This window comes from Petaurus breviceps, unplaced genomic scaffold (assembly GCF_028583685.1).
Source record: "Petaurus breviceps papuanus isolate PSGF00001 unplaced genomic scaffold, PetGlider_PUasm1.0 90515, whole genome shotgun sequence".
Classification (NCBI taxonomy): Eukaryota; Metazoa; Chordata; class Mammalia; order Diprotodontia; family Petauridae; genus Petaurus; species Petaurus breviceps.
Genome location: NW_027187269.1, coordinates 377,613 through 402,674, shown reverse-complemented (window position 1 = coordinate 402,674; position 25,062 = coordinate 377,613). Strand labels below are relative to the sequence as shown.

At 37.3% G+C, this 25,062-nt stretch overlaps 1 protein-coding gene across 7 annotated transcripts in view; it reads right to left on the bottom strand.

The window, feature by feature from the left end:
* The window catches only part of JAM2 (junctional adhesion molecule 2), a 131,787-nt gene that overhangs the window by 16,984 nt on the left and 89,741 nt on the right, over positions 1–25,062 (bottom strand). For 2 of the 7 annotated variants that reach the window (XM_069062965.1, XM_069062966.1), the window contains one exon: positions 6,125–6,452. The exons of 3 other annotated variants lie outside the window; for them this stretch is intronic. In XM_069062965.1, coding sequence (XP_068919066.1) covers positions 6,351–6,452 — 102 coding nt within the window. In that variant the 3' untranslated portion in view covers positions 6,125–6,350. Of the gene's footprint in view, positions 1–6,124; positions 6,453–7,403; positions 7,639–25,062 lie in introns of those variants that run through there. 2 more of the 7 variants (XM_069062967.1, XM_069062968.1) reach the window with 1 other exon arrangement.

Here is a 25,062-nt window from a genome sequence, read left to right as displayed (position 1 = left end):
TTTTGTTTCCTCTTTCCCATTGTTCATTCCATCTGATACAATCCTTCTTTAAAACCTGACTAATGTCTAATGTGAAAGTATTTGCAGATCCTATATCTGATTGTATGCCTCCATGGCGGTGGGGAGATGGGGAGAAAATTTGAAACTCAAGGAATTGTGGAACTCAATCTTGTAAACTAAAATTAAACAAATTAATAAAGACCAAAAATTTTTTTTAAAAATTAAAAAATAAGCATATGCTTCAATTGGCATAGAATCTAAATTCATAAGGAAAAAATTAACTGAATTATACAAGGACATAGATATTAATTAATAGTAAAAGACTTGGGTGTTCCTCTCACAGAGTTGAAAAATATATTAGAAAGGCTTTTAAAAAGAGAAAATAAAGAATTATACAAACTGTTGAAGAAATTAGAGCTAAAAGATTTCCAGCTTCTTCTGAATACAATGGCTAAAGCATATGCATCTTCTTTCTACCACATGGCACTATTATAAAAATAAATAGATAATATATTGGGGCACAGAGAAATTGCAAGTAAATGTAAAAAGGCAGAAACACTAGCCACATCTTTTATAGACCACACTGTAATAAAAATAATGATCAAGTCAGGAAAAACCAAAAAAAAAAAAAGCACAGATTTAAATAATGAGTACATCAAAGAACAAATCATAGACATAATTATAATTAAATGAAAGAAAATAATAATGAGACAAGATGTCAAAATTTCTGAGATGTAGGTAAAGCAGGACTCAGGGAAAATTTTATTAATAACATCTTAAAAAATAGAAAAAGTAAGTTCAATTATTTGAATTCACGGGATTCAGTCAAAGGGCTGCACTTGAGGATCTAGAAAGCCACATGTGGCCCTGAGATCACAGCTTCTCCACCCATAGGTTCCCCAGAGGGACCTTTTTAAAAAAAAATCATAAGGGTGGCTAGGTGGTACAGTAAATAGAGCACCGGTCCTGGCGTCAGAAGGACCTGAGTTCAAATCCAGCCTCAGACACTTAACACAAAAACTAGCCATGTGACCTTGGGCAAGTCACTTAACCCAGCTGCCCTCCAAAAAGCAAAAAAAAAATCATAAACAATTGAAAGATAAAAATAAGCAGTACGTGCAATGAGAAAACATTAGAAGCTTTCCCAATAAATATAAGAGTAAGCAAGGATGCATCATGTCCTCTTTATCATTTAATATTGCTCTACCAATATTAACAATAGCAAAAAGACAAAAGAAAGAAATTAAATTAATCAAAATAGTCAAAGGGGAGACAAAACTATACCTCTGTGCTGATGATATAATGGCTTACTTTGAAAATCACAGGGAATCAGTGAATAAACTAGGCAAAGTTGCAGGTCACAAATGAACCCATAACAATCTCCAACAAATCTGTACAATAATAACAAAATTTAGGAGTTAGGGAAATCCCACTTAAAATGTAATGGGGGGGGGAGCTGTCTAATGACACCAGGACTTATGAGCATGTATTCCATTCTTGGTAGATGCAATCTCCGTGTGGACTTTGGCCATTGGCAGATATTCTATAACTGTCCCATTCTGAACCATCAATCTATATGGTAAAGAGGAGCCTTTTTGATTGGCTGTAGAACTGGAACCTAAGGGCATTCAAAAACAGCCAGACAGGCTGACTCTCTTGTCTCTGTCTCTTTTGTAAAGGAACACAAGTTGTAGTCTTTCAAGTGATGGAGGAATTGTAGACTTGTTCTCATCCAGAGCCACCATGAAGCTGAAAGAACATGGCCTTGCTGCTGCTTCTATTACTTTTGGAAAGGCAGATAGGTAGTTTGTTGGATAGAGCACTGACTTTAGAGTGAAGAAGACTCAAGTTTGAATCCTAACTCTGATTCTGGGCAAGTCATTTAATCTTTTAGCTTCAGTTTTCTCATCTACAAAATGAGGATAATAACAGAAGCTACCACACAGGGTTGTTGTGAGGGTCAAATGAAGTAATATTTGTAAAGTGCCTTGCAAACTTTAAGGAGATATCTAAATGCTAGCTATAATTATGAAAATGTTAATGATGTCCATTTTTTTCCTGTTTTTAGGTGAATGAGATTGAAAATGACTATAATCTTGTGAGATTCCTAAGATCAGGAGAGCCAGCTACCAAAAGTCCAAGAGCTGGATTTCATGCTGGGACTTGCTAGAATTCAGATAGTGTGGAACCAAGTACTGAATGATATATCTGGGCTCATCCAGCAGTAACAGACTATCCCTCAGTTATGCCACATTTAGAAGTAAACTTTGTGGGATGAATGTTATACATAAACAGCATTAAGTCTAAGCCCACTCCCTTCAAGGACCAACATGATATAGGGAATAATGTGCCCCCAGGATTTTTGAGGAAATGTTTGTAATTTCTATTTTTGCTATATTCTATTATTGCTATATTTACAATAGATATCCTATTGTAAAAGCTAATTGATGTTAATTGGTTAAACTCCAATGGCTCCTTATACTCTCCAAGATCAAACACAAAATCCTGTTTGGTATTCAAAGCCCTTCATTACCTACCCTCCTCTTACCTTTCCAATCTTCTTACATCTACAACATACTCTTTGATCCACTGACATTGACTTCCTTCTTTTTGAACAAAATACTCCATCTCTTGGCTCTAGGCATTTTGTCTAGTTGTCTCCCATACCTGCCTATTGGCTTCCCTTATGTCCCAACTAAAATCCCATCTAGTACAGGAAACCTTTCTCAACCCTTCTTAATTCTAGTGGCTTCCCTCTCTTAGTTATTTCCTATTTATCCTGTATATTACTTATTTGTATATATTTGCTTGTTGTCTCTCTCCCATTAAAAGTATGAGCTCCTTGGGGTGGCCAGGTGGCGCAGTGAGTAAGAGCACTGGCCCCGGAGTCGGGAGACCTGGGATTGGTTCTGGCCTCAGATACTTAACACGCACACAAAATAACTGGCCGTGTAACCTTGAGCAAGTGACTTAACCCCAATTGATTAAAAAAAAAAAGTATGAACTCCTTGAGGGAAGTTATTGCCTTTTGCCTCTTTTGGTATCCTTAGCACTTGGCACCATGCCTGATTTCTCTCAATGGAAATGGGACCCTAATCTCTGGCAGCCAACAAAGCAAGGAACACACCAGAATAGGGACCTTGGGCTAGCAACTTTAGATAACACACAAATGCTTCTTGCCTTGCCTTGTCCTACTCCTCAGGGTTATCTCTAGAACCCTAAGATCAAGATGTAGATAGAATTGCTCTAGGCAAGTAAGTCCAGAGTCTTACTACAAAAACAAGTACAAAATACATAAAATATTTGGAAGTCGGTCTAACAAAGTACACCTAATAGCTATAAAGATTTAATTTGTAAATGTTCTTTAAAGAAATAAAGAAGAGATTAAGTAGCTACTTGAGGGATATCCAGTGGTCATGGCTAGGGTGGGGCAACAGAAGAAAAATGATAATACTAAGAAAGCTAATTTCCAGATTGAGTGTTCTACCAATTGAATTTCCAAAGGGGTCCCTTTTGGAGCTAGATAAATTAATACAAGTCATTTGTAGGAAGTAAAGGCCTATACTATAAAGAGAAATCATGGAAAAGGTAAGAATGAAGAACAGAGCTTGCAGAGCATAAACTATTTTTTTCAAGCAGTAATCATCAAAAACATTTGGTAGTAGTTTAAAAATAGAAAATAGACTGGACAAGAAAGAATAAGAAATCATTGAGCTCAATAATCTAGGGTTCAATAAACATGAAAACATACATTACAGAGAAATGCAAATCAAAACAACTCTGAGGTACCACATCTCACCAGTCAGATTGGCTAAGATGACAAAACAGGAAAATGACAAATGCTGGAGAGGATGTGGGCAAACTGGAACACTAATGCATTGTTGGTGGAGTTGTGAACTGATCCAGCCTTTCTGGAGAGCAATCTGGAACTATGCCCAAAGGGCTATAAATACTTTCATACCCTTTGATCCAGCAATACCACTCCTAGGGCTATATCCCAAAGAGATCATAGAAATGGGAGAAAGACCCATATGTACAAAAATGTTTATAGCAGCTCTTTTTGTTGTGGCAAAGAATTGGAAATTAAGGGGGTGTCCATCAATTGGGGAATGGCTGAACAAGTTGTGGTATATGCATGTTATGGAATACTATTGCGCTATAAGAAACGGGGAGCAGGCGGTCTTCATATTTACCTGGAGAGGCTTAAAAGAACTGATGCTGAGTGAGAAGAGTAGAACCAGGAGGAATCTGTACACAATTACAGACACAATGCATGTGTGATGACCAACTTTGATAGACTGGACTCTTCTCAACAATGCAGGGATATAAGTCAATCCCAAAAGATGCATGATGGAGAGAAAAACGTGCATCCAGAGAAAGAACTAAATTTATATCCAGGTGGAAGCAAAATACCTGATCTTTTTCGTTCTCTTATTTGATTTTATGTCCTCTTTACCATTTTTCATTCCAGCTGGTACAATCCATCCTTATAACCTGACCATTGTATAATGTGAAAGTATTTACAGATCCTATACTTGATTATAAGACACCATGGGGGGGGGGGGGGGGGAGGGGGACAAAATGTGAAATTCAAGGACTTGTGCAATTGAATCCTCTAAACTAAAAGGAAACAAACAAATTAATAAATTAAAGAATAAAAAAAAGAAAACATACATTACATAGGAAACAATTCACTATATGATAAGAACCGCTCGGAAAACTAATAAGCAATTTGGCAGAAATTAAGTTTAGACCAACATCTTATGTCTTATTCTGCAACAAATTCAAATTGGGTGTGTGATCTGAATATTAATGATAATACCATAAAAATTTTTGGAAGAGAAACATATATACTTCTCATAACTGTGAGGATGGATTCTTAACCAAATAAGGGATAAAGGCAGTTACAAAAGATAAAAGAGGTTATTATAATTACATAAAATTGCAAATCTTTTACACAGATAAAATTTATGATGAAATTTTAACCAAAATTATAGAATAAAAAAGTAAAGCGATCAATAGGAAAAAATTTCTGTATGAAATATAATAGAAATACTTCCAAAACTCATTCTTCAATAGAGAAATTGGTCAAAGAATATGAAGAAACAGTTCTCTAAAGAATAATTTAAAACTATTAGCAACCATATGAAAGAATGTTTCAAAATCACTAATAGTAAGAGAAATGCACATCAAAATAACCCTTAGGTTTTATCTCACACCCAGCAAAACATCAAAGATGATAAAAAATAGGAATGGTCAATGTGGTTGGGGAAAGATAGGCAATGTGAAGTAATATGACCATTGTGGAAAACAATTTGGAATTATGTAAAAAAAAAGTGGCTAAAATTATGTAAAATTTTGTGAAATAAAATTATGTAAAAAAAAGTGACTAAAATGTCCTTGTCCTTTAACCTAGAAATTCCGAGCCCATTATCAAAAAAATAAAGATTTCATATATAAATAATAAAATGTCTATAGCAGCATTTTTGTGATCACAAAGAAATGGAAATGAAGGAAATGCCCATTAATTGAGGAATGGCTAAATATGTGTTATGTGATGTTGTTGCGTCATGGAATATTATGGAATGACAAAAATGATGACTATAAGAAATATGGAAAGACATATGAATTGATAGAAAGTGAAGTAAGCAGAGCCTGGAAAACAATATAAACAATGATTATAACAATGGAAAGATCAATAATCACAACATAATTAAAATTGAATGTTGTGAAATGATTAATAACAAAGTTGGCCACAAAGAAGAGATAGGAGGGGACAAGTGTGGAACTATTTTTATTATTAAAATTTTTGTTTTGCTTTTTGGAGGGGGGAAGGACAAGGCAATTGGGGTTAAGTGACTTGCCCAAGGTCACATGGTTAGTAAGAGTTAAGTGTCTGAGGCCAGATTTGAACTCAGGTCCTCCTAACTCCAGGGCTGGTGCTCTAATCACTGCACCACCTAGCCACCCTTTGGAACTATTTTTAATGCATTGGTTAGTTTTGATGAATTTTTTTCATCTTCCTCCTAGAAAAATTGTTATAAAGGATGTCTTTATGTGGGAGGAGGGATACATGGGGAAATGTAGGTGATGTAAAAACAAAACATATCAATAAGAATCTGTTTTAAAAATACATATATGTATACCATTTATTTAGTCAAGAGAAGATATGTTTGCTTATAAATTATACCAAGTCATTTAAAAGAGATGAATTTCTTGTAAAAACTCTGCTACTCTGGTGGGCTTCTCAAAACACAGGTTCAGAAACATTGCTGTAGAAGCTATTTTTCTTCACTATGACATATGACTTCTCAAAATAAATGTGTCATGAGGAATGGAATTTTGGGGTATTAAGAACAAGTATATTTTAAAACACTAATAATAGAACTGTTGCTTGTAACATAGTTTGCTCTAGATAGCTGCCTTCCTTTCTTAGTTCCAAGTTTCCGGCTCTGAATGTATTAAAAGGAAGAGAAAGAAAAAAAGGAACTGTTATTGTTATTGGCATTGTTGTTGTTATAGCTGACATTTATATATCACTCTAAGTTTTGTAAAGTACCTTACAAACATTATCTCATTTGATCTTTTTTTTTTTTTTTTTTACAGCAATCAGGGTTGAGTAACTTGCTCAAGGTTACATGACCAGGTGTTTCTGGGTGGGTGCTAAGTGTCTGAGCCTGGGATTCGATCTCCAGGTCATCCCAACACTGGAGCCAGTGCTCTTACTCGCTGTGCTACCTGGCCGCCCCATCTCATTTGATCTTTACAACAACCCTATGAAATAAATAATTCAGACGTTATTATGCCCAAATTGAGAGATATGAAGACTGGATCAAAAAGACTTGCCCATATTTAGACAACTAGTTAAGAGCCAGAACTGGGATATGAAACCAGGTATATCCTAAAGTCGCCTTTCCTGCTTCAAGCTGTGTGAAGGGTATCATATACAACATGAATTCTTCCTTTCCTGAAGGTTACTTTTTGGTTATTCCATAGAGAAACAAAAACAAGGTGTATGGAATTTATGCAAATGTACTTCCAAATGAATTCCCTCATATAGATGAACAAGGTTTATCTTGGGATAGAAAACAAGATTTTGGCAGTCATACGTTCAAATAGTTTCTTTATTTCAGAGTGTGTTCTGAACCCCCCAACTGGGTGCCTACAAAGAAAGTATATTAGGCTGACACTTTCTTGTGCTATAGGACAATTTGGCCTTCAGTGTAAGTTATTTAAATGTTTTCTTTCAGAAACAATGGTAGCTGTGAGAAGATACCTAAGCTGCCAATTAAGAAAGAAATACTAGAAAGAAATATAGAAATGCATACATACAAGGACATTGTGATACTTGTAACTAACAAATAAGACACAAGAACCCCAAACAACAAAAAACGCAGAATTCATTATGTTAAGTGCTTAAGATTATTCTTTTAAAATGTTATATTTAAATACTATAGAGGTTATGATAAAATTTTAACCAAAATTATCTTTCTGATTTCATTACGTAGCTTTAGTTAAATGTAAGACAAAGCACAGTTTTTTTAATACAATTTTTAATAATTTGTTTTAACAATGGTTTGGGTATATCTCAAAGTAAGAAGTCTTCTAAATTACAAAGGACTTTGTGTGCTTGAAATCCTAAGGGTAGAAAAAAGCAAGTTTAATTATATTATATCACTTAATTTAACAAATATGTAATTACTAGCAATGCAAATAACTTGTTTACAAATCTGTGTCTTTTTTTTTTAAGTAAAAAGTCCAAAAAAGGCATCTAGGTGGTTCAGTGGAAAGAGTGGAAATTGAGTCAGGAAGATAAATATTCAAATTCAGTCTCAGACACTTAATAGCTGTGGAATTTTTAGGTCAGGTCATTAAGCTCTGCCTGACTCAGTTTCCTCATCTATAAAACGGGAATAAGGAAAACACCTAACTTCCAGAGTCGTTGAGAGAATAAATGAGATAATATTTGTGAAATATTTTGCAAACCTTAAAGTGCTATGTAAATACTAGCTATTATTATTACAAAATAGTACCATTTAGCTAAAATGTATTCTAGTGTTGCATTTTTCAGATTTTAATTAAAGAAAAACAAGAAGTATTCATGAGTCAAGAGCTTCTAGAACTGTTGAGTACAATAGACTTGCAAATAGTAGCATGGGAACAATTTACTTTAGTAATCCTTCATATCTGTTTCCCTTCTTTTGTCTTATCAGTTAAAAAGGTATGCATAAACTAATTATTAATTTGTCATCAAATATGAGTTGAAAGGTAGTATAGAAGTCACATGGCACAATCCCATACCTAATGCATGATAACATCTGTGAAAGAAGATTATACACACCAGAGCTAACTGTGCTTTTTTGATCATCCTAGAACAAATTTATTCCCTCATCAGCATGACAATTCCTCACATATTTAAAGATAGTTATCATGATAACTACACCATTTTGGTCACCCTCCTTAGTATGCATTCCTCCTTAATAATGGTCTTTTAAAATGTTATACCCAAACTGACAATCTAAACATCTCAAATTAGTGGAACTATTACCTCCCTTATTTCAGAGACTATACATATCTTATAGCAGAATAATACTCTTTTATTCTGCAAGATCTTATTCTCTTTATATTTTCTCTTAAATTGATTTTATCTGCTTCCCTGAGTTCAAATATCATCTTTATGCTAATGACTTCCATATTTATAAAACTAGCTATAATCTTTCTCTTAAATGACAGTCTTATATTACCTGCTAGACATTTCTACCTGTCCCACAAACATTTCAAACTCCACATGTTCAAAACAGAATTCATGATATTTCCTCCAAAACCTATCCCTTCCCTAAATTCCCACTTTCTTTTGAGGGTACCATTCTGCCAGTCACCCAGGTCTCCATTATAGTAATGATTCACATTCAATCATCCCCATATACAATCAGTTGTCAAATCGTGTCAATTCAATTTCTATAATGTCTCTTGCATCCTTTCTCCACTCACACAATGCCTGTCGTAGTTGAAACCCTTATCATCACTCCTTATCTACTCCTATAGTCTCTTATTTAGTCTCCCTACTTCTAATTTATTTCTTCTTCAAACAATTTTTCACACTTCTGTCAAACTAATAAAATGATCTGACCATATCACTCCTATGCTGAAAAATCTTCAGCGGCTCCCTATTACCTCTCAGAAAAAATAAAAATTGATCAGGTTGGCATTTAATTTGTCCTGGCTAGTTGAAATTGGCACTGTTCCAGTTAAACTATTAGTTCTATCTCTCTTAAAATTCCTTTGTATATACTTTATATACCTTGAGGCAGTTAGGTGGTACAATGGATAGACAGCAAGACCTGGAGACAGGAAGAACTGAGTTCAAATTTTGCCTGAGATACTTATTAGCTGTGTGACCCTGGACAAATCATGTGATATCTATTTGGCTCAGTTTTCTCAACTGTAAAGCAGGAGTAATAACAGTACTTACCTCAAAGGGTTGTGAGGATCAAATGAGATAATATTTACATGGTGCTTGTTACATAATACGTGCTATATAAATGTTTATTCCCTCCTTTTCCCTTATATTTACAAATCTGTATATTTGTTTTATCCTAAGGACTATTTTATTTTTGTCATTGTCTCTCCAGTGCTTTACACATTGCAGGCAATTAATACTGATTGCTTGTAAATTGAGCAATCATGAAAAAAAAAAATACTTGGTTACATTTCAGACTATCTTGACTTAAATTATATCTATTAGAGAAAAATGGTCAGTGCTGTGAATAAAAGGTCACCTTGGAATTAAAAAGCATTTATTAAGCATGTCTATATGTCAAGCACTGAGGTAAGTTCTGGGGATACAATTACAAAACCACAGATGGTCTCTACCCTCAAATAGGTCACATTCTAACAGAGGAAGACATTCGACATAAACAAATGGTGACCAAGGATGGCTGTTTTGACACAGAAAATTACAGGGATAATGAATGGGGCTATATGGAAATAACATTTCTGTAAGCAATTCCATAGTTGATCTAGTCATGGTTGTTCCAGAAGAGAGTTCAAGAGATGAAAGGTTTAAAACTATCAGGGCATAGTTTCAGGTCAGGTTGGTGATACTGCTGGAAAAATGAACTGGGAGTAAAAAATGAAGTGAAGTATGGCTGGGGTATGCCTGAAATAGTGGACAAGGTGAAGAATATGAAAGGATGTTTTCTTAATGAAAAAATTTTACCTCAAGATGTGTTTTATTAAGATTCAAATGAATCCTGGAAATTAGTAATGAAAATTAGATGCAAATTTTGTAAGGTATAAAAATCTTACTGGATTTTAAAAATCAAGGTGTTAAGCTGTTTAACAACAAGTGGAAATTTGTTATAAGGCTTGGCACACTGGGTTGTAGAGGGGGAGAAGAGATATATTCAGAAATAAATAATACAAAAACAAAATATGTCATTAACAAAAATTTTAAGGCTCAATAAATAGAAGAGCACATTATCTAGTATAAGCTTTTCAATCTTTGGACTATGTATATAGAGTCTAAGGGAAGCTGTAAAAGGACAATTGATAAAATAATTACTGGGAAAATACTGGGAAATTTAACAAACTAATTCTGAAAGATAAGAAGCTAGAATTTCTAGAAAACAGCTACATTTCTCTACAGCTACAGAAAAGAGTTTGAAGGTACCAGAGAACTTCTCACCTACGTACCTTTATGAACAGAAAGTTAAAAAACATAACAGTATACTATAAAAGGGAGAAATATATCCCTTGAATCATAGTAGTGTTTGAAAATGAGCTTAAAAACATTCAGTTAAATGTCTGTATGCCATACTGTTGATTTCAACTTTTTTCAGAAATACAACTTTCAATGATTTTGTATCTTTACAAATGATTTGACTAACCAAAGGAGAGTCCTTAAGGATTCATATAGCATGTATGGAAACTTAAGTTTTCATTTGGTGGAGGCTAATGACTTCATGCAAGTTAATGCCGGCTAAAAGCCAGGGTATGTGGGTACCTAACTCTACCACTACTTTATTTTTGCACTATTTTGCTATGTGAATTTAGAAAAACCAATCAATGAATTATCTGCCAATACATACTAAGTGATTACCATGTACCAAAAAGTGCATTAAGTAGTTGTGGACATAAAAACAAACCAAAAAACCCCTTACCCAGTTCTTACTCTTAAGGAGGTTGTTTTCTATTGGGGGAAACAACATGTACCTACATTAGTATGAAGAAAATGGATACAAAGTAAATACAAGGGAGATAATAACAGATGGGGAGATCAATCAGTTAGTCAATCAACTAGCATTTATTAGCACCTATTATGTTCTAGGCACTGTATGAAGCTCTGGGGATACAAAGAAAGCCAAGAAACAGTACCTGCTCTCAAATAACTCTAAGTCTAATAATGGAGATATTATTATTACTAAATTTTACTAAATACTAAATTAGATACTATTATTACTAAATCTTCCAAGACTGGTGATCTATTTTAAAAGATCTACATCTAACTTCATAAATTTTTTATAGAATCATTGTCTGGTGGTTAAGTTGAATAGAATACTTGTGGATTGTCTATTAGAATGTAAGTTTCTTGAAAGACTACTCTTTCTGGCCTTCAACGAAGGCTTATAAGTACTAGATTTACTTCAGTGATGGTCAGGAAGATGCAGTGATAAAAACCAAGGACAGTTGCTACACTAACTTTAACCTTTGAAGATTTTGTACAGAAATAATGTAGAGGATACTATGTTAGGTTCTTCTATTTTTAAGCGCTTTCCAAATTATCCTATAGATGTATACTATATGACATGTTGCAGAGGCAGATGTTGGCTTGGTAACTTGCTAAAAAGCATAGATGACATCAAATTTGCTAAAGAAGAAAAGCTATTGGGAGAAGGAGAAAGGGAGAGATAGAATAGGGTAAATTATCTCACATAAAAGAAGGAAAAGAAAGCTATTACAATGGAGGAGAAGAGCAGGACACAGGTGAAAGGGAATGAGTCAACCTTAATCTCATTGGATTTGGCTTAAGGAGGGAATAACATACAGACTCAATTGGGAATCTTACCTTACAGGAAAGTAGGGGGGAAGGGGATAAGAGAGGGGATGCTAGAAGGAAGGGTAGATTGGAGGAAGGGGTAGTCAGAAGCAAACATTTTTTGAAAAGGCACAGGGTCAAAAGAGAAAATAGAATAAATGAGGGGGGTGGGATAGGATGGAGGAAAATATAGTTAGTCTTTCACAATATGACTACTATGGAAATGTTTTGCATAACTACACATGTATAGCCTATATTGAATTGCTTGTCTTCCCACTGGGGGTGAGAATAATGGCAAGCACAGAAGTAGTTCACACCTTATTTAAAATATTGAATTAACACCTTGTTTCAGTACAAGTTTCTTCTGAGCCTTGTACCAAGTCTCTTAAGAAACAGAATGTGTGAACCCCACAACTTGTGAACCCTAGAACTCATGAACTCCTGAAACAGGAAGGAGAGGAGCTAATAACCATATATAAGGAGAGACCCAGGCTAGAGAAAGCAGACCTGAGGACTCTTGTGGTGGCAGAGTCAAGAAGGAAAATCTTGTGGTATCCCGGCACTCTGTTTGTCTGCTCTATCTGTGTTGATGTTTGTTTGTGATAATTTGTACAGAAGCCCTGGGACCTTACCGGAAGCCCTGAAAGAGGATTTTCTGGTTGTATGTTTAAAGAAGTCCTGGAGGAGGCTTTTGAAGGTCCAGGGACTTTACTGATGATTTGTGCTGGCCTGTTGGACCTTGTTTGTAGGTCTGTGTTTATTTCTATGTTGATGATTTGTGTTGAGCTCTCAGACCCTGTTGGTGGGTCTGAGTTGATTTCACAGGCAGACAGTGAATTGATGATGGTGCTGGCAATGTGGAGGAATATTATTGTGGTTCTGTCAAGCTTTGTCTTCCCAGAAACAGAAACTGTGAAGGACTTGAGGTGGACTGGACACTGTGAACTTCAATACAAATTGGGAACTGGACGAAGAACTGTACAAGGAGCTGGACAAGGAACTGGGAGCTGCCTGCCTTTGAACCCAGGTGACAGTTGGAGCTGGGACCTTGTGGAAGAGGGACCATGGAAGCTGAGAGCCAGCCTTGAGTCAAGCTGAAATATCCATATACTTGGATACTGTGTACTGACTGAGAAGATTATGATTTATTGTGACCTAGGGGTGGAGAACTTTGATTTTTGTACTTTGTGATTGAATTAAGGATTTTGTGATAGACTAAATGATTGTACTTTGTTCAAAACTATGTGACCACTTTGGTGAAAACTATGTGGCCATTTTAGTGATAAGTTGTTGAGTTGTGACAGAGTGAATGCTATTATTTTGATTTTCTGTGATGAATTGTAACATTCTGAATGCTGTACCTTGACTTTCTGTGAATGTTTTGTTCTGATTTGTTATTGAATAAATAGAGAGTTTGCTATACTGTGTAATCAGAACCTTAAAAGCTTTCACAACAGCAGTCATCTGGAAAGCTGCTCATGTGTGGCTTTACAGCGAGGAGGGAAGAAGGGAGAGAAGCTGGAACTCAAAGTTTCAAAAACAAACGTTAAAAAATTGTTGTTACAGAAGGAAAGCTGGAGGGGTAATGGTTGACAAACTAGATAACAGAATTCAGAAAAGTGTTGACAGGAAATAACAATGGATTCAAATATATGTGAGGGATATGTAATTTCATCAATGCAGGATACTCCTGGTGTACTTCTTCCACCAACAGTTGTTTAAGGTACATACAGGTTAAGGGGATTGCCCAAGGTCACAGTGAATGTCACAATCTGGATATAAAGCCAGGTCTTCCTGATTCAAAGCTTGGCACTTATGCACTAGATGACATTCCTCTATGAGTAAATCTAATAAGCTGAAATTTAATGAATATAAATGTAAAACCTTCTGCATGGATTAAAAAACTCAACTTCATAAGTACAAGATGGGGAAGGAATGACTAGATAGCCATTTTTCTTAAAAGAAAAAGTTCTCATTGTTTCAGCAGACTGCAAACTCAATATGAATTAACAGGGAGATCAAACACCTTTTTCATCTTTAGTCTCTTACCCACTAGCTCCTTCAATGCTGCCTAACTGCCTCTAAACATGCCCAGATTACCCCATGCTTAAAAAAATCCCCAAACCTTCAATTAACTGTGACATCTTTTTAAACCACCATACTAAATCTCTCCTCACTACCAAAGTCCTAGAAAAAGCTTTCAACTCTGTTTGATTCCTCTTACTCAAATCCCATCTATTTCCTAGTCCCTTGCAATCTGGTTTTCAACCCCATTTACCTGAAACTCCTCTCTCCAAAGTTACTAATGATCTCAACACCAACTGCTAAATCTAATGGCATTTTTTTCAGTCTTTATGCTGCTTGGTGTCTCTAAAACATTTGATACTGTTTATCCCCTCTTTCTGGATATTTTCTGCTTTCTTGATTCTCATGACATTATTATCTTTTGGTTTTTCTTCCAAATAACTATTTCTTGCATGTCTGGTTTGTTGGATTTAGTGTCTATATTCTGCCTACTACCTGTAGGGGTACCCTAATGTTTTATTCTGGACCTTATCTCTTTCTTTTACCAATATTCTCTCTTATTTATATCTTTATATCCCATAAGTTCAATGATCATCTCTGTTTTTGCTTTTTTTTTTTGAAGGGGGGAGGGCAGGGCAATTGGGATTGAGTGACTTGCCCAAGGTCACATGGCTAGTAAGTTTTAAATGTCTGAGGCTGGATTTGAATTCAGGTCCTCCTGACTCCAGGGCTGGTGCTCTATTCACTGTGCCACCTAACTTTCCCAATGATCATCTCTATGAATACTTTCACATTTATATATCCAGCCCTTGTTTCTCACCTGAACTGCATTCTTATATTAACTTGCAACGTATCACCATAGATGTCCCATAGACATCTCAAATCAAATATTCCTAAAACAGAACTCATCTTTTCCTCCTTTCTAAAATCCACCAGTGATCTTCATTTCCCTGTTTCTTTCTAAGGTATGAAAATCTTGCCAATCACCCAGTTTTACAACCTAAGAATCATCCTCAATTTTTAACCTCCCTACTCCTCTTTCAACCATCTACTTAGTTGCCAAGTCCTATTGACTGATGCTAAATCTCTTAAGCTTGTGTCCCTTTTCCTACTGACACAGCAATGACCTATTTTAGGCACTGCTCACAGCTCTTGTCTAAACTATAATCTCTTGATTAATCTCCCAGCTTCCAGTCTCTCTACCTGTCCAATTTAACTTATGCACACATGCCAAATTAATATGCTGATAGGTCTGACCCTGTCATCTGCTAACCACTCACACCCCCCATCCCATCCCCTCAAATCTCCCAAGGCCCATAATCTGGTTCAAGAAGCTTCAGTTGCTTCCTATTGTCTCTATGATGTTTAGAAGATAGCCTTAGATTAAGTTCTTTCAATTTAAAAGCTCTTCTCCAACAAGCTGGAAGGAAGGGAACACATACTCTAGTTTCTTTCTTTTTCCTCTGTAATATTAAGTTCCTTCACTTTTCTAAAAGTAATTTTTTCCAATTTTCTATGCCCAGGAAGGCAAATGTTTGTACCTATTTTACTAAACCATTCTCTTTTCTTATCTTTCTTCCATAACTCTTTCTTATTTTCCCATTTTTTCCCTCTGTTGTTCTCATTTGATTTTCAAAACCACGGGTTTTTTTTTTTTTTTTTTGCTTTTTGAAAAAAACTTTCTCTAACTTCTAGGAATTCTTCCTGGGCTTGTGTCAAATTTGTGTTTTTCTTTAAGGCTTTGTTTGCAAATGTTTTCAAGTCATTGTCTTCTTCTGTGTTTGTGTCCTGAACTTCCTTCTCACCACAGAAGTTCTTTATGGTCAGATTCTTTTTTTTCTTCTTTCTCATTCTTGTTTTGTTTCCTCATTACTTCTTATTTTTTCTTTTTTCAAATGCTTTATTAACTTCTGATTTACATCATTAATTTCTGCCAGATTTTGAGTTACAAATTTTCTCCCCATTTTTCCCCTACCCCCTACTCAAAAATAGCAATCCCACAGGATATCCCCTCCTCCAATCTGCTCTCTCCCATATCTTCTCCCATACCCCCTTCGACTTTCCCAGTAGGACATGGTGGATCTCTATGCCCCAGTGCCTGTATATCTTATTTCCCAATTACATGTAAAAAAGTATTAATAATAGTATATATATATATATTATATATATAATTTTATTTTCAAACTTTGAATTCCAGATTCATTCCCTTCCTCCCTTGTCACCCATCCTTACTGGGAAGATAAGCAGTTCAGTATAGGCTGTACATGTGTAGCTAATGCAAAACATTAACATAGAAGACATATTGTAAAAGACTGACTATATTTCCCTCCCTCCTATCCCACTTCCCACTTGTTCTATTCTCTACTTTGATCCCGTCCCTTTTCAAAAGTGGGTGCTTCCAACTTCCCTACCCCCCAGCCTGCCCTCCCTTCCATCATCTCCCCTCTCATTCCCTTCCCCCATATTTCCCTATAGGGTGAGATAACCTATTTAGTGTGTATGTCATTCCCTCCCCAAGCCAAATTCAATGAGAATAAAGTTGACCCATTCCCTTTTGCTTTCCTATTCTTCCTCTCCATTGTAATCATTTTCCCTTGCCTCTTCTATATGAGATAGTTTACCCCATTCTGTTTCTCTCCATCTCCTCTCATTATATTCCTCTCTCACCTCTTAATTTAGCCTTTTAAGTATCATCCCTTCCTATTAACTTGGTCCTGTGCCCTCTGTTTATGTATACCTGTAAACATATATACACACAGGGGTGGCTAGGTGGTGCATGAATAGAGCACTGGCCCTGGAGTCAGGAGGACCTGAGTTCAAATCTGACCTCAGACACTTGACACACTTACTAGCCATGTGACCTTGGGCAAGTCACTTAACCCCAATTGCCCTTCAAAAACAAACAAAAAAAGGCAAAAAAAAAGCAAAAAAAAAACCCCAAAATATATATACACATCCACATATGTATTCATATGCCTGTATACCCTCTGATATACCTTCAATTATTTCCATACTGAGAAAAGTTTCATCAGTTACAATTATCGTTTTTCCACATAGGAATGTTAATAGTTCAACTTTGATAAGTGGCTTATGATTTCTTTTCCCTGTTTACCTTCTCATGCTTCTCTTGCTTCTTGTATCTGAATGTCAAATTATCTATTCAACTCTGGTTTTTTCATTAAGAATGCTTGAAAGTCCTCTATTCCACTGAATTACCATATTTTCCCCTGAAACATGATACTCAGCTTTGCTGGGTAGGTGATTCTTGGTTTTAATCCCAGCTCCTTTGACCTCCAGAATATCATATTCCAAGTCCTTCAATGTAGTAGGTAGTGTAGAAGCTGCCAGATCCTGGGTTATCCTGATTGTGTTTCTACAATATTCAAATTGTTTCTTCCTGGATGCTTGTAATATTCTCTCCTTAATCTGGGAATTCTGGAACCTGGCTATACTATTCCTAGTAGTTTTCTTTTTGAGATCTTTTTCAGGCAGTGATCAGTGGATTCTTTCAACCTCTATCTTGCCCTCTGATTCCAAAACATCAGGGCAGTTTTCTTTGAGAACTTCCTGGAGGATGATTTCTAGGTCCTCACTTTAATCATGGCTTTCAGGTAGTCCAATAATTTTTAAATTATCTCTCCTGGATCTATTTTCCAGGTCAGTGGTTTTTCCCATGAGATATTTCACATTGCCTTCTATTCTTTCATTTGTTTGGATCTGTTTAACAGCATCTTGATTTCTCATCAAGTCATTAGCTTCCATTTGCTCCAATCTAATTCTGAAGCAATGATTCTCCTCAATGAGCTTTTGAGATTCTTTTTCCATCTGGCAAATTTGGCTTTTTAAGGCATCCTTCTTCTCATTGACTTTCTGAGCCTCTTCTGCCATTTGAGCTAGTCTATTTTTTAAGGTGTTATTTTCCTCAGTCAGGCTGTTGACTCTCATTTTTGTAATTTTCTTGCATCATTCTCATTTCTCTTCCCAATTTTTCCTCCACTTTTCTTTTCTGCTTCTTAAGGTCCTCTATGGCCTGTAACCAGTTTGTATTTTCCTTTGAAGCTTTTGGTGCAGGAGTTGTGACTTCACTGTCTTCCTCCTGTTCCATGCTTTGCTACTTTTTGTCCCCAAAATAGGAGTCTAATGTTGGAATCTTCTGTCTGCTTTTTTTCCTTTGCCTGGTCATATTGCCCCTCAGTCACTTGACTCCTGGGCTTTTTCCCACAGTAGGACTCGGCCACCAGACAGGGGAGCTTTTGTCCCAAATGCTGGAGTTTTCTCAGCTGCCGGAGGTATTAGATGGGTGCCCTCTCTGAGGCCTCCACACGCTCTGGCAAGCTGGACACACACCCCAGGACCTCCACCTTAGACTGCAATCCAGATCCAAGCAGGTTAGAGCAAGAGCAATTACCCCTCAGACTGGTGCTTGGTCCCCCTACACTCTGCAGGCCAGGAGCTGAAGCTGCCACGTGGCACTGGCTGGCTGTGCTGGTATGTCAGCAGCTTCTCACCCCAGGGGCAAAAGCTACACACTCCCACTTGCTGGGTCCCAAAGTCCAGACTGCACTGACCCCTCACTTTGTCCTTTGCATGTATATATTGATAAATCTGTAAACAGCCACAGCTGCTGGTGATCTGGAGTCCCTCTGGCTGGTGGCTGGTCAGGCCTGCCCTGGGGCTAAAGCCTTGGTGTGGAGCTGGGCTCAGCTCCCAGAGCACTGCGCTGGCCACTTGCTGCCAGCCAGCCTGGCTGTCCTCAGTGGGAGGTTAGCTTCTCTGTGTCACTTTGTGAGTTCTGCAGCTCCAAAGTTTGTTCAGAGTCCCCTTTTACATGGATTGGCGAAGGTGGAAGCTGGAGCCCAGTGGAGGTCCTACTTCTACTCCACCATCTTGACTCCGCCCCTATTTTTCTCTCCTCATTACTTCTTGACTTTGTACTTTATGTTAATGCTGGGCTCTGCTCACTTCTGGCAGGTGGTGGGGCAATGACTGCCCCGAGTTTCTGTCCTTTTATGTCCTTTGGCTGCTTTCACAACTCAGTCTGGAAGCCTGAAAGTTTTCAGCGTTTCCAAAGCAGTATGATCTGGGGAGAGATCTGTTTATTTCCTTCCTTTTCTTAGCTCTGCTAGTTCCTGACCCAGGTTTGGTTTTCTTGGTTTCTATATGAATGAGTTTTCACAGACAGCTGCTGAACTCAGTCACTGTTAGTCCTCTGGGAGATTCTGTAGGTTCAAAGCAACTCCTTTTTAATTTCTTGCCCTGCTTATTATACTGCAAGGCTTATATGCTGGGCTAAAAGATGAAAATAATTTGCATTCTGTTCCTGGTTTCAGAGACACCCATTTATGTTTCCAAAATTTGTTCTATGCTCAGTACTCAGCTAGGATACAGCCTCACTTGTCACTGCTTCTCTGTATTCTGGATCTGAGACCCATAACTGGGTAATGGATAACAGATCTGCCAGATAGGACCAATTTAATCTATCTGTGGAAGCTAGCTTAACCTAAATGATGCTTTGTGACTATACTTGCCTCACCAACTTCCCATTCTTTCCCTCTTTAGAACATAGCAGTCCTCTCTTGGTGTTAGGACCAATGGAAGGATTTTGCCTATGCCTCTTACTGCATTCAGTTGTTTGTTGGACATATCAACATCCATCAGAGATATCACTTACTAAACAACCATGTTAGAGGTATTATAAATATAGAGAGGCCTTATGTGTGGTAAGGGTTCATGTACAGCCCTTAGGCTATTCCCCAACTTACAGCATGAAAGTGTTATTGTAAGACTCAAAAGGAGGAAGAACAGATATCTCTAGCATTTTCTTCCTTTGCCCTTCTCCAAGAGAGACTTTAATTTCTTCCAGGAGGAAGAACAAGAAGTTGGAGCTAGAGGCCACTCTGCTCTCCTCAGAGAGAGGGGAACCCTTACTAGTACAATAGCTATATGCTCCCTTAAATATGGAACATCTAGGGGATATGATCAGGTTCAATCTAACTTCTTAACTGTTTCTTATTATTGGGATAAGGGAGGACCCCAAGCTTTATATCCAAGATTTTACTCCTTTCTCACCAAGTACCGGTTCCACAATGAACACATATAGAGAATAGCAAAGAAACAAATTCACTACAATTTGTTAATTGTACCAAAACATATATCATAGAAGATATATATAGGAGAACATATACCAGACAATGCAGGGTGAAGGACCTCTCCTGTTGGGAGTTAGATAACTAAGCTTAACCAAGAGAGAGAGAGTCCTAGATCTCATCTAGGAGTTTCCCCACTCTAAGGGAACCTCTAATGTAGCAGGCTAGGGGCAGAGGCATGATGGAAATTGCTAGCACCTTTCATTCACCAGAAGCACCAGAAGCAACTCAAAGCATGAAGGAGGTTCCAAAGAAGCCTAACAAAGACTGGAGGTCTCCCACTCTCACCATTTCCACCCTGCCCTTCATGCAGGGAAGGACCTTCATCTCCACCAATGAGAAGAGAATACTATACCAATAGGCTTTAGGACAGAGGTCACACAAGAATAGCAGAGTTTTGGGAGTCATCCCATTGCCAATGAAGATTTTGGAGTGATTATGACATTTTGTGCTGGGTACAGCACAACGTGATCCCTTTAACTCAGGACAAAACAGCTATTCTTGCCCCCAATTATGCTCTTTGTGCCACTTGAAGCATCTACTTAATCCAAGCAGCTTTCAACTTGTCCTCAACTTGGCAAAATGGCACTATCTCATCTCAGAGAAACCATCATCTTGTACCTTCATCATCTTGTACCTGATTGCCCAGGTCAGGTGTCCAACTTTCCAGAAGCCATATCTAAATCAATGGGATCCTAGAAAGTAGAAGGGCTTTCTCAGATCCAGTCTCCAGGAAGACTTACCTGATAAGAATGGATTACTTTTGGTTGTTCTAGCTGACCCTCTATGGCTCTTCCTGATTTCTTCCCCTACCTTAGCTTCAAGTTCCTGGAGAAATAGCTCAGGTCCCCCTCAACTGAAAATGGTTTCAACAACTCCTTCCCATAGAAGGCCAAGGAGTAGTATTGGGAAGATAAGACTGATATAACTATGGTGAATGTATATTTACTTGGAAGAAAAGGGGTTCCTTAGTTGAGTTGGTGGTAATTCTAAGTTCCTAGATGGAACAGCCCATATTTTCCCCTGTGGAAGTAGAGGGCATTTACCATACAGAAGCCTCTAAAGTGGCAAAAATTTGGTATCATCCCCCAATGGAGCTCTTAGGGAGGAGGTTTTGGTTCAATGGGCCAGGGAAAACTGAGTGGGTGATGATATAGGATGAATCTTGGCATCAACTTAGATCCTAAGACAGATTTCATGCAAGAAGCTTATGACCTCTTAGCCATTTTACAGCAGATAACCCTGATGATTGACAATGAATTGTCTTGGGGACTTAGGTTCCTGGTGCTTCTCCTGTCCATCATCACTGCCTTAAAACAGGAGAAGTATTTGTGATTGTATTGATAGTGCTATCTTCTGTTATGCCTCCCTGATATTCTTGTTACTGCTTCAAATCATTGACTTATTGTTACCACCTTGAATCAGGAAATGCATGGTGAACTTCAAAGATGCAACATCATCTGCTACTTGTCCTGGATTTGTGATGTTTAAGACTTGTTCCTTAAGAATGGAGAAGGAAAAGTCTAGGACTTTTGTCATTCTTCATATTCTTTTTCTGTATGGTACCTGTTAGGGTGTGAGGGTGTGTAGCTATAACTTTTATCCTTTTTATTTTCCCCTTACCTTTGTCTATCCAAGGAGGATTTTCCAGTACACATTCTGAAGACATTCAAATGGTAAATGTACTAGGTGATAAGAATACAGAGACAAAAATGAAATAGTCTCTGTCCTCAATGACCTTAAATTTTACTGAGGGAAATGTCATGTTGGTTGAATTGAATTGAAGAACTGAAGAAAACTAAGAGAAACTTGAACTACTTTAAGATATGCTTAGTGTTTTGAGGTAGGTTAGTACTAGTCCTGCTATAATCTGCCTTGGTCAGACCAAATATGGCGTAGTATATTTGTTCTATTCAATACATTTTAGGAAAGGTATTCATAAACTGTTCAACATAGACTGTTCAACCAAGATGGTGAATGACCTTGAGTTCATATCATTTGTAAAGTGGTTGAAGGAACTGGGTATTTTTAGCTTAGAGAAAATACTTATGGAAAAATATGATATGCATCTTCAAATATTTGAAGGTTGTTACATGAGAGAGAAAATAGACTCTCAATTTGATGGTGAACAAAGATGGAGAAAATCACAGAATCATTCTTATCTGGGTCCAAAACAAATTTATGTTATACAATTTCAATTGAACTAGGCAATCTTTCCACATGCCCCTTATCAATTCACTATCTCACCTTTTCCAAATCTCTTCATCCCTCCTCAAACTTCCCATGGCTCCTCCTCCCACCTTCTCAGCTGAGAACATTGCATCATATTTTAAAGAAAAAAACTGAGGACAATTACCATGAGTTTTCTCTTCTAACCTCTTCTTCATCTCATATCACTCAGGTACCTCTACCACTACTTCTTCCTTCACCCCTGTCCTACACAAAGAGGTGGCCCTACTTCTTATCAAGGCAAATCTCTCTAACTGCACAAGTGATCCCAATCCTTTCCATCTCTTCCAACAGACTGTCCTTTCTGTCATCCCCTCTCCCTGCCCCCCACTTATCATCATTCTCTTTTGTCTGCCTGCTGCTTTCCTACTAACTACAGACACAGCCAGGTCTATGTTCAAAAATGAAAAACAACCCAAAACCTTTCACTTGATATTTCCATCCCTACTCATTATTGGCCTATATTTCTTGTACTCTTTGTAGCTAAATTCCTTGAGAAAATAATCTATAATAAGTGCCTCCACTTTCTGTCCTCTCACTCTAATTTCTAATCTTTAAAAATTTTACTTATTTATTTTTAAAATACAGAGACTTTTTTATTTTTTCCAGTTCCAAATTTTCTCTCTTCCTTTCCTGCCTTCCCCATCCAATAAGAAGGCAAGGAAAACAAAATCTATTACAAATGTGTATAGTCATGCAAAACAAATTTCCACATTAGCCATGTTCCCTCTCCACTCTAGCAAAAAAAAAAGCAAGAAAGACAAAAAGAAAAACTATGCTTGAACCTGCATTATAAGTTATCAGTTCTTTATCTGTAAGTGGATAGCATGTTTCATCATGAGTCTTTTGGATTTGTTGTGTATCATTGTGTCGATCAGTTACCAAGTCTTTCAAAGTTGATTATCTTTACAATATTGTACAACATTGTAGATTGTTCTCCTGGTTCTGTTCACCTTACTTTGCTTTAGTTTATACAGGTTTTCTCTCACTTTCTTCTTAACACCCCTACAATCTGGCTTCTAACCTCATCATTCCACTAAAATTGCTCTGAAGTTACCAATGATATCTTAATGATCAGATTCAATGGTCTTTGCTCAATCCTCATTCTTGACTTCTTTTTTTTTTTTTTTTGCTTTTTTTTGGGGGGGAGGGCAATTGGGGTTAAGTGACTTGCCCAAGGTCACATGGCTAGTTTATGTGTTAAGTATCTGAGGCTGGATTTGAACTCAGGTCATCCTGACTTCAGGGAAAGTGCTCTATTCACTGTGCCACCTAGCCACCCCTCATTCTTGACTTCTTGATAGCCTTTGACCTTGCTGACCTTATTTGACCCCGATTCTGTGATTTATAATTCTATAAAATAATCACTTGGCAACTTGAATCCATTTCCTCTCAGTTCTCTTCTCTGATACAGTAACCATCTTGATACAAACTATCATCATGCTTGGACTATTTAAATAACCTGATGATGGGTCTGTTTGCCTCAAGTATCTTTCCAGTCCAATCCATCCTTCATTCAGCTACCAAAGATATTTTCCTAAAGTGCAGGTTCAACCATGTCACCCTCATACTCAATAAACTCCAATGACTTACTATCCCTTCAAGCACCAGATACAAAATACTCTAGTATTTAAAGAGCTTCATAACTTAGAACCCTTCCTCCTACCTTTACAGTTTTCTTAAACCTTCCTCCTTGCCATGTATTCCTTGGTCCAGTGACACTGGCCTCCTTGCTCCTTCATGAACAAAGCACTTCATCTCTCAGCTCCAGGCGTTCTCTCTGGCTATCCCCCATGCCTGGATACTCTCCTTTCTTTTTTTTTAAATTTTTTTTTATTTTTAAGCAATCAGGGTTAAGTAACTTGCTCAAGGTTACACGTCCAGTTATTTCTGGGTGTGGTGCTGAGTGTCTGAGCCCGGGATTCAATCTCCAGGTCGTCCCAACACTGGAGCTGGTACTCTTACTCGCTGAGCCACCTGGCCGCCCCTAAGCAATTGGGGTTAAGTAACTTGCTCAAGGTTACACGGCCAGGTGTTTCTGGGTGGGTGCTAAGTGTCTGAGCCCGGGATTCGATCTCCAGGTCTTCTCAACACTGGAGCCGGTGCTCTTACTTGCTGTGCTACCTGGCCGCCCCGATACTCTCATTTCTTACCTTCCCTTTCTGGCTTCCTTTAAGTCCCAATCAAAATCCCATCTTCTATAGGAAGTCTTTCCCAATCCCTCTAAACCCTAATGCCTTCCCTTTCTTAATAATTTCCTATTTACCCTGCATATAGCCAGTTTGTATATATTTGTTTCCTTATTGTATCCCCTGTTAGATTATGAGCTACTTGAGGGCAGGGATTATTTTGCCTCTTTTTGTATCCCCAGCACTTATTATAGTGCCTGGCACATGGTTGGTGTTTAATAAATGTTTATTGATTGCCTGGTTGACAGAATTAGAAGCAATGGGCAGAAACTACAAAAGAGGTAAATTTAGGCTTGATGTACAGGAAAAGCTGCCTAACACTCATCCAAAAGTGGAATGTACTGCTTCTGGGGAGGTATCGGGTTTCCCCTCACTGTAGGTTGAATGATCAGTTATCAGTTGGAGATACCACATATATATAGATAGATGAAAAATA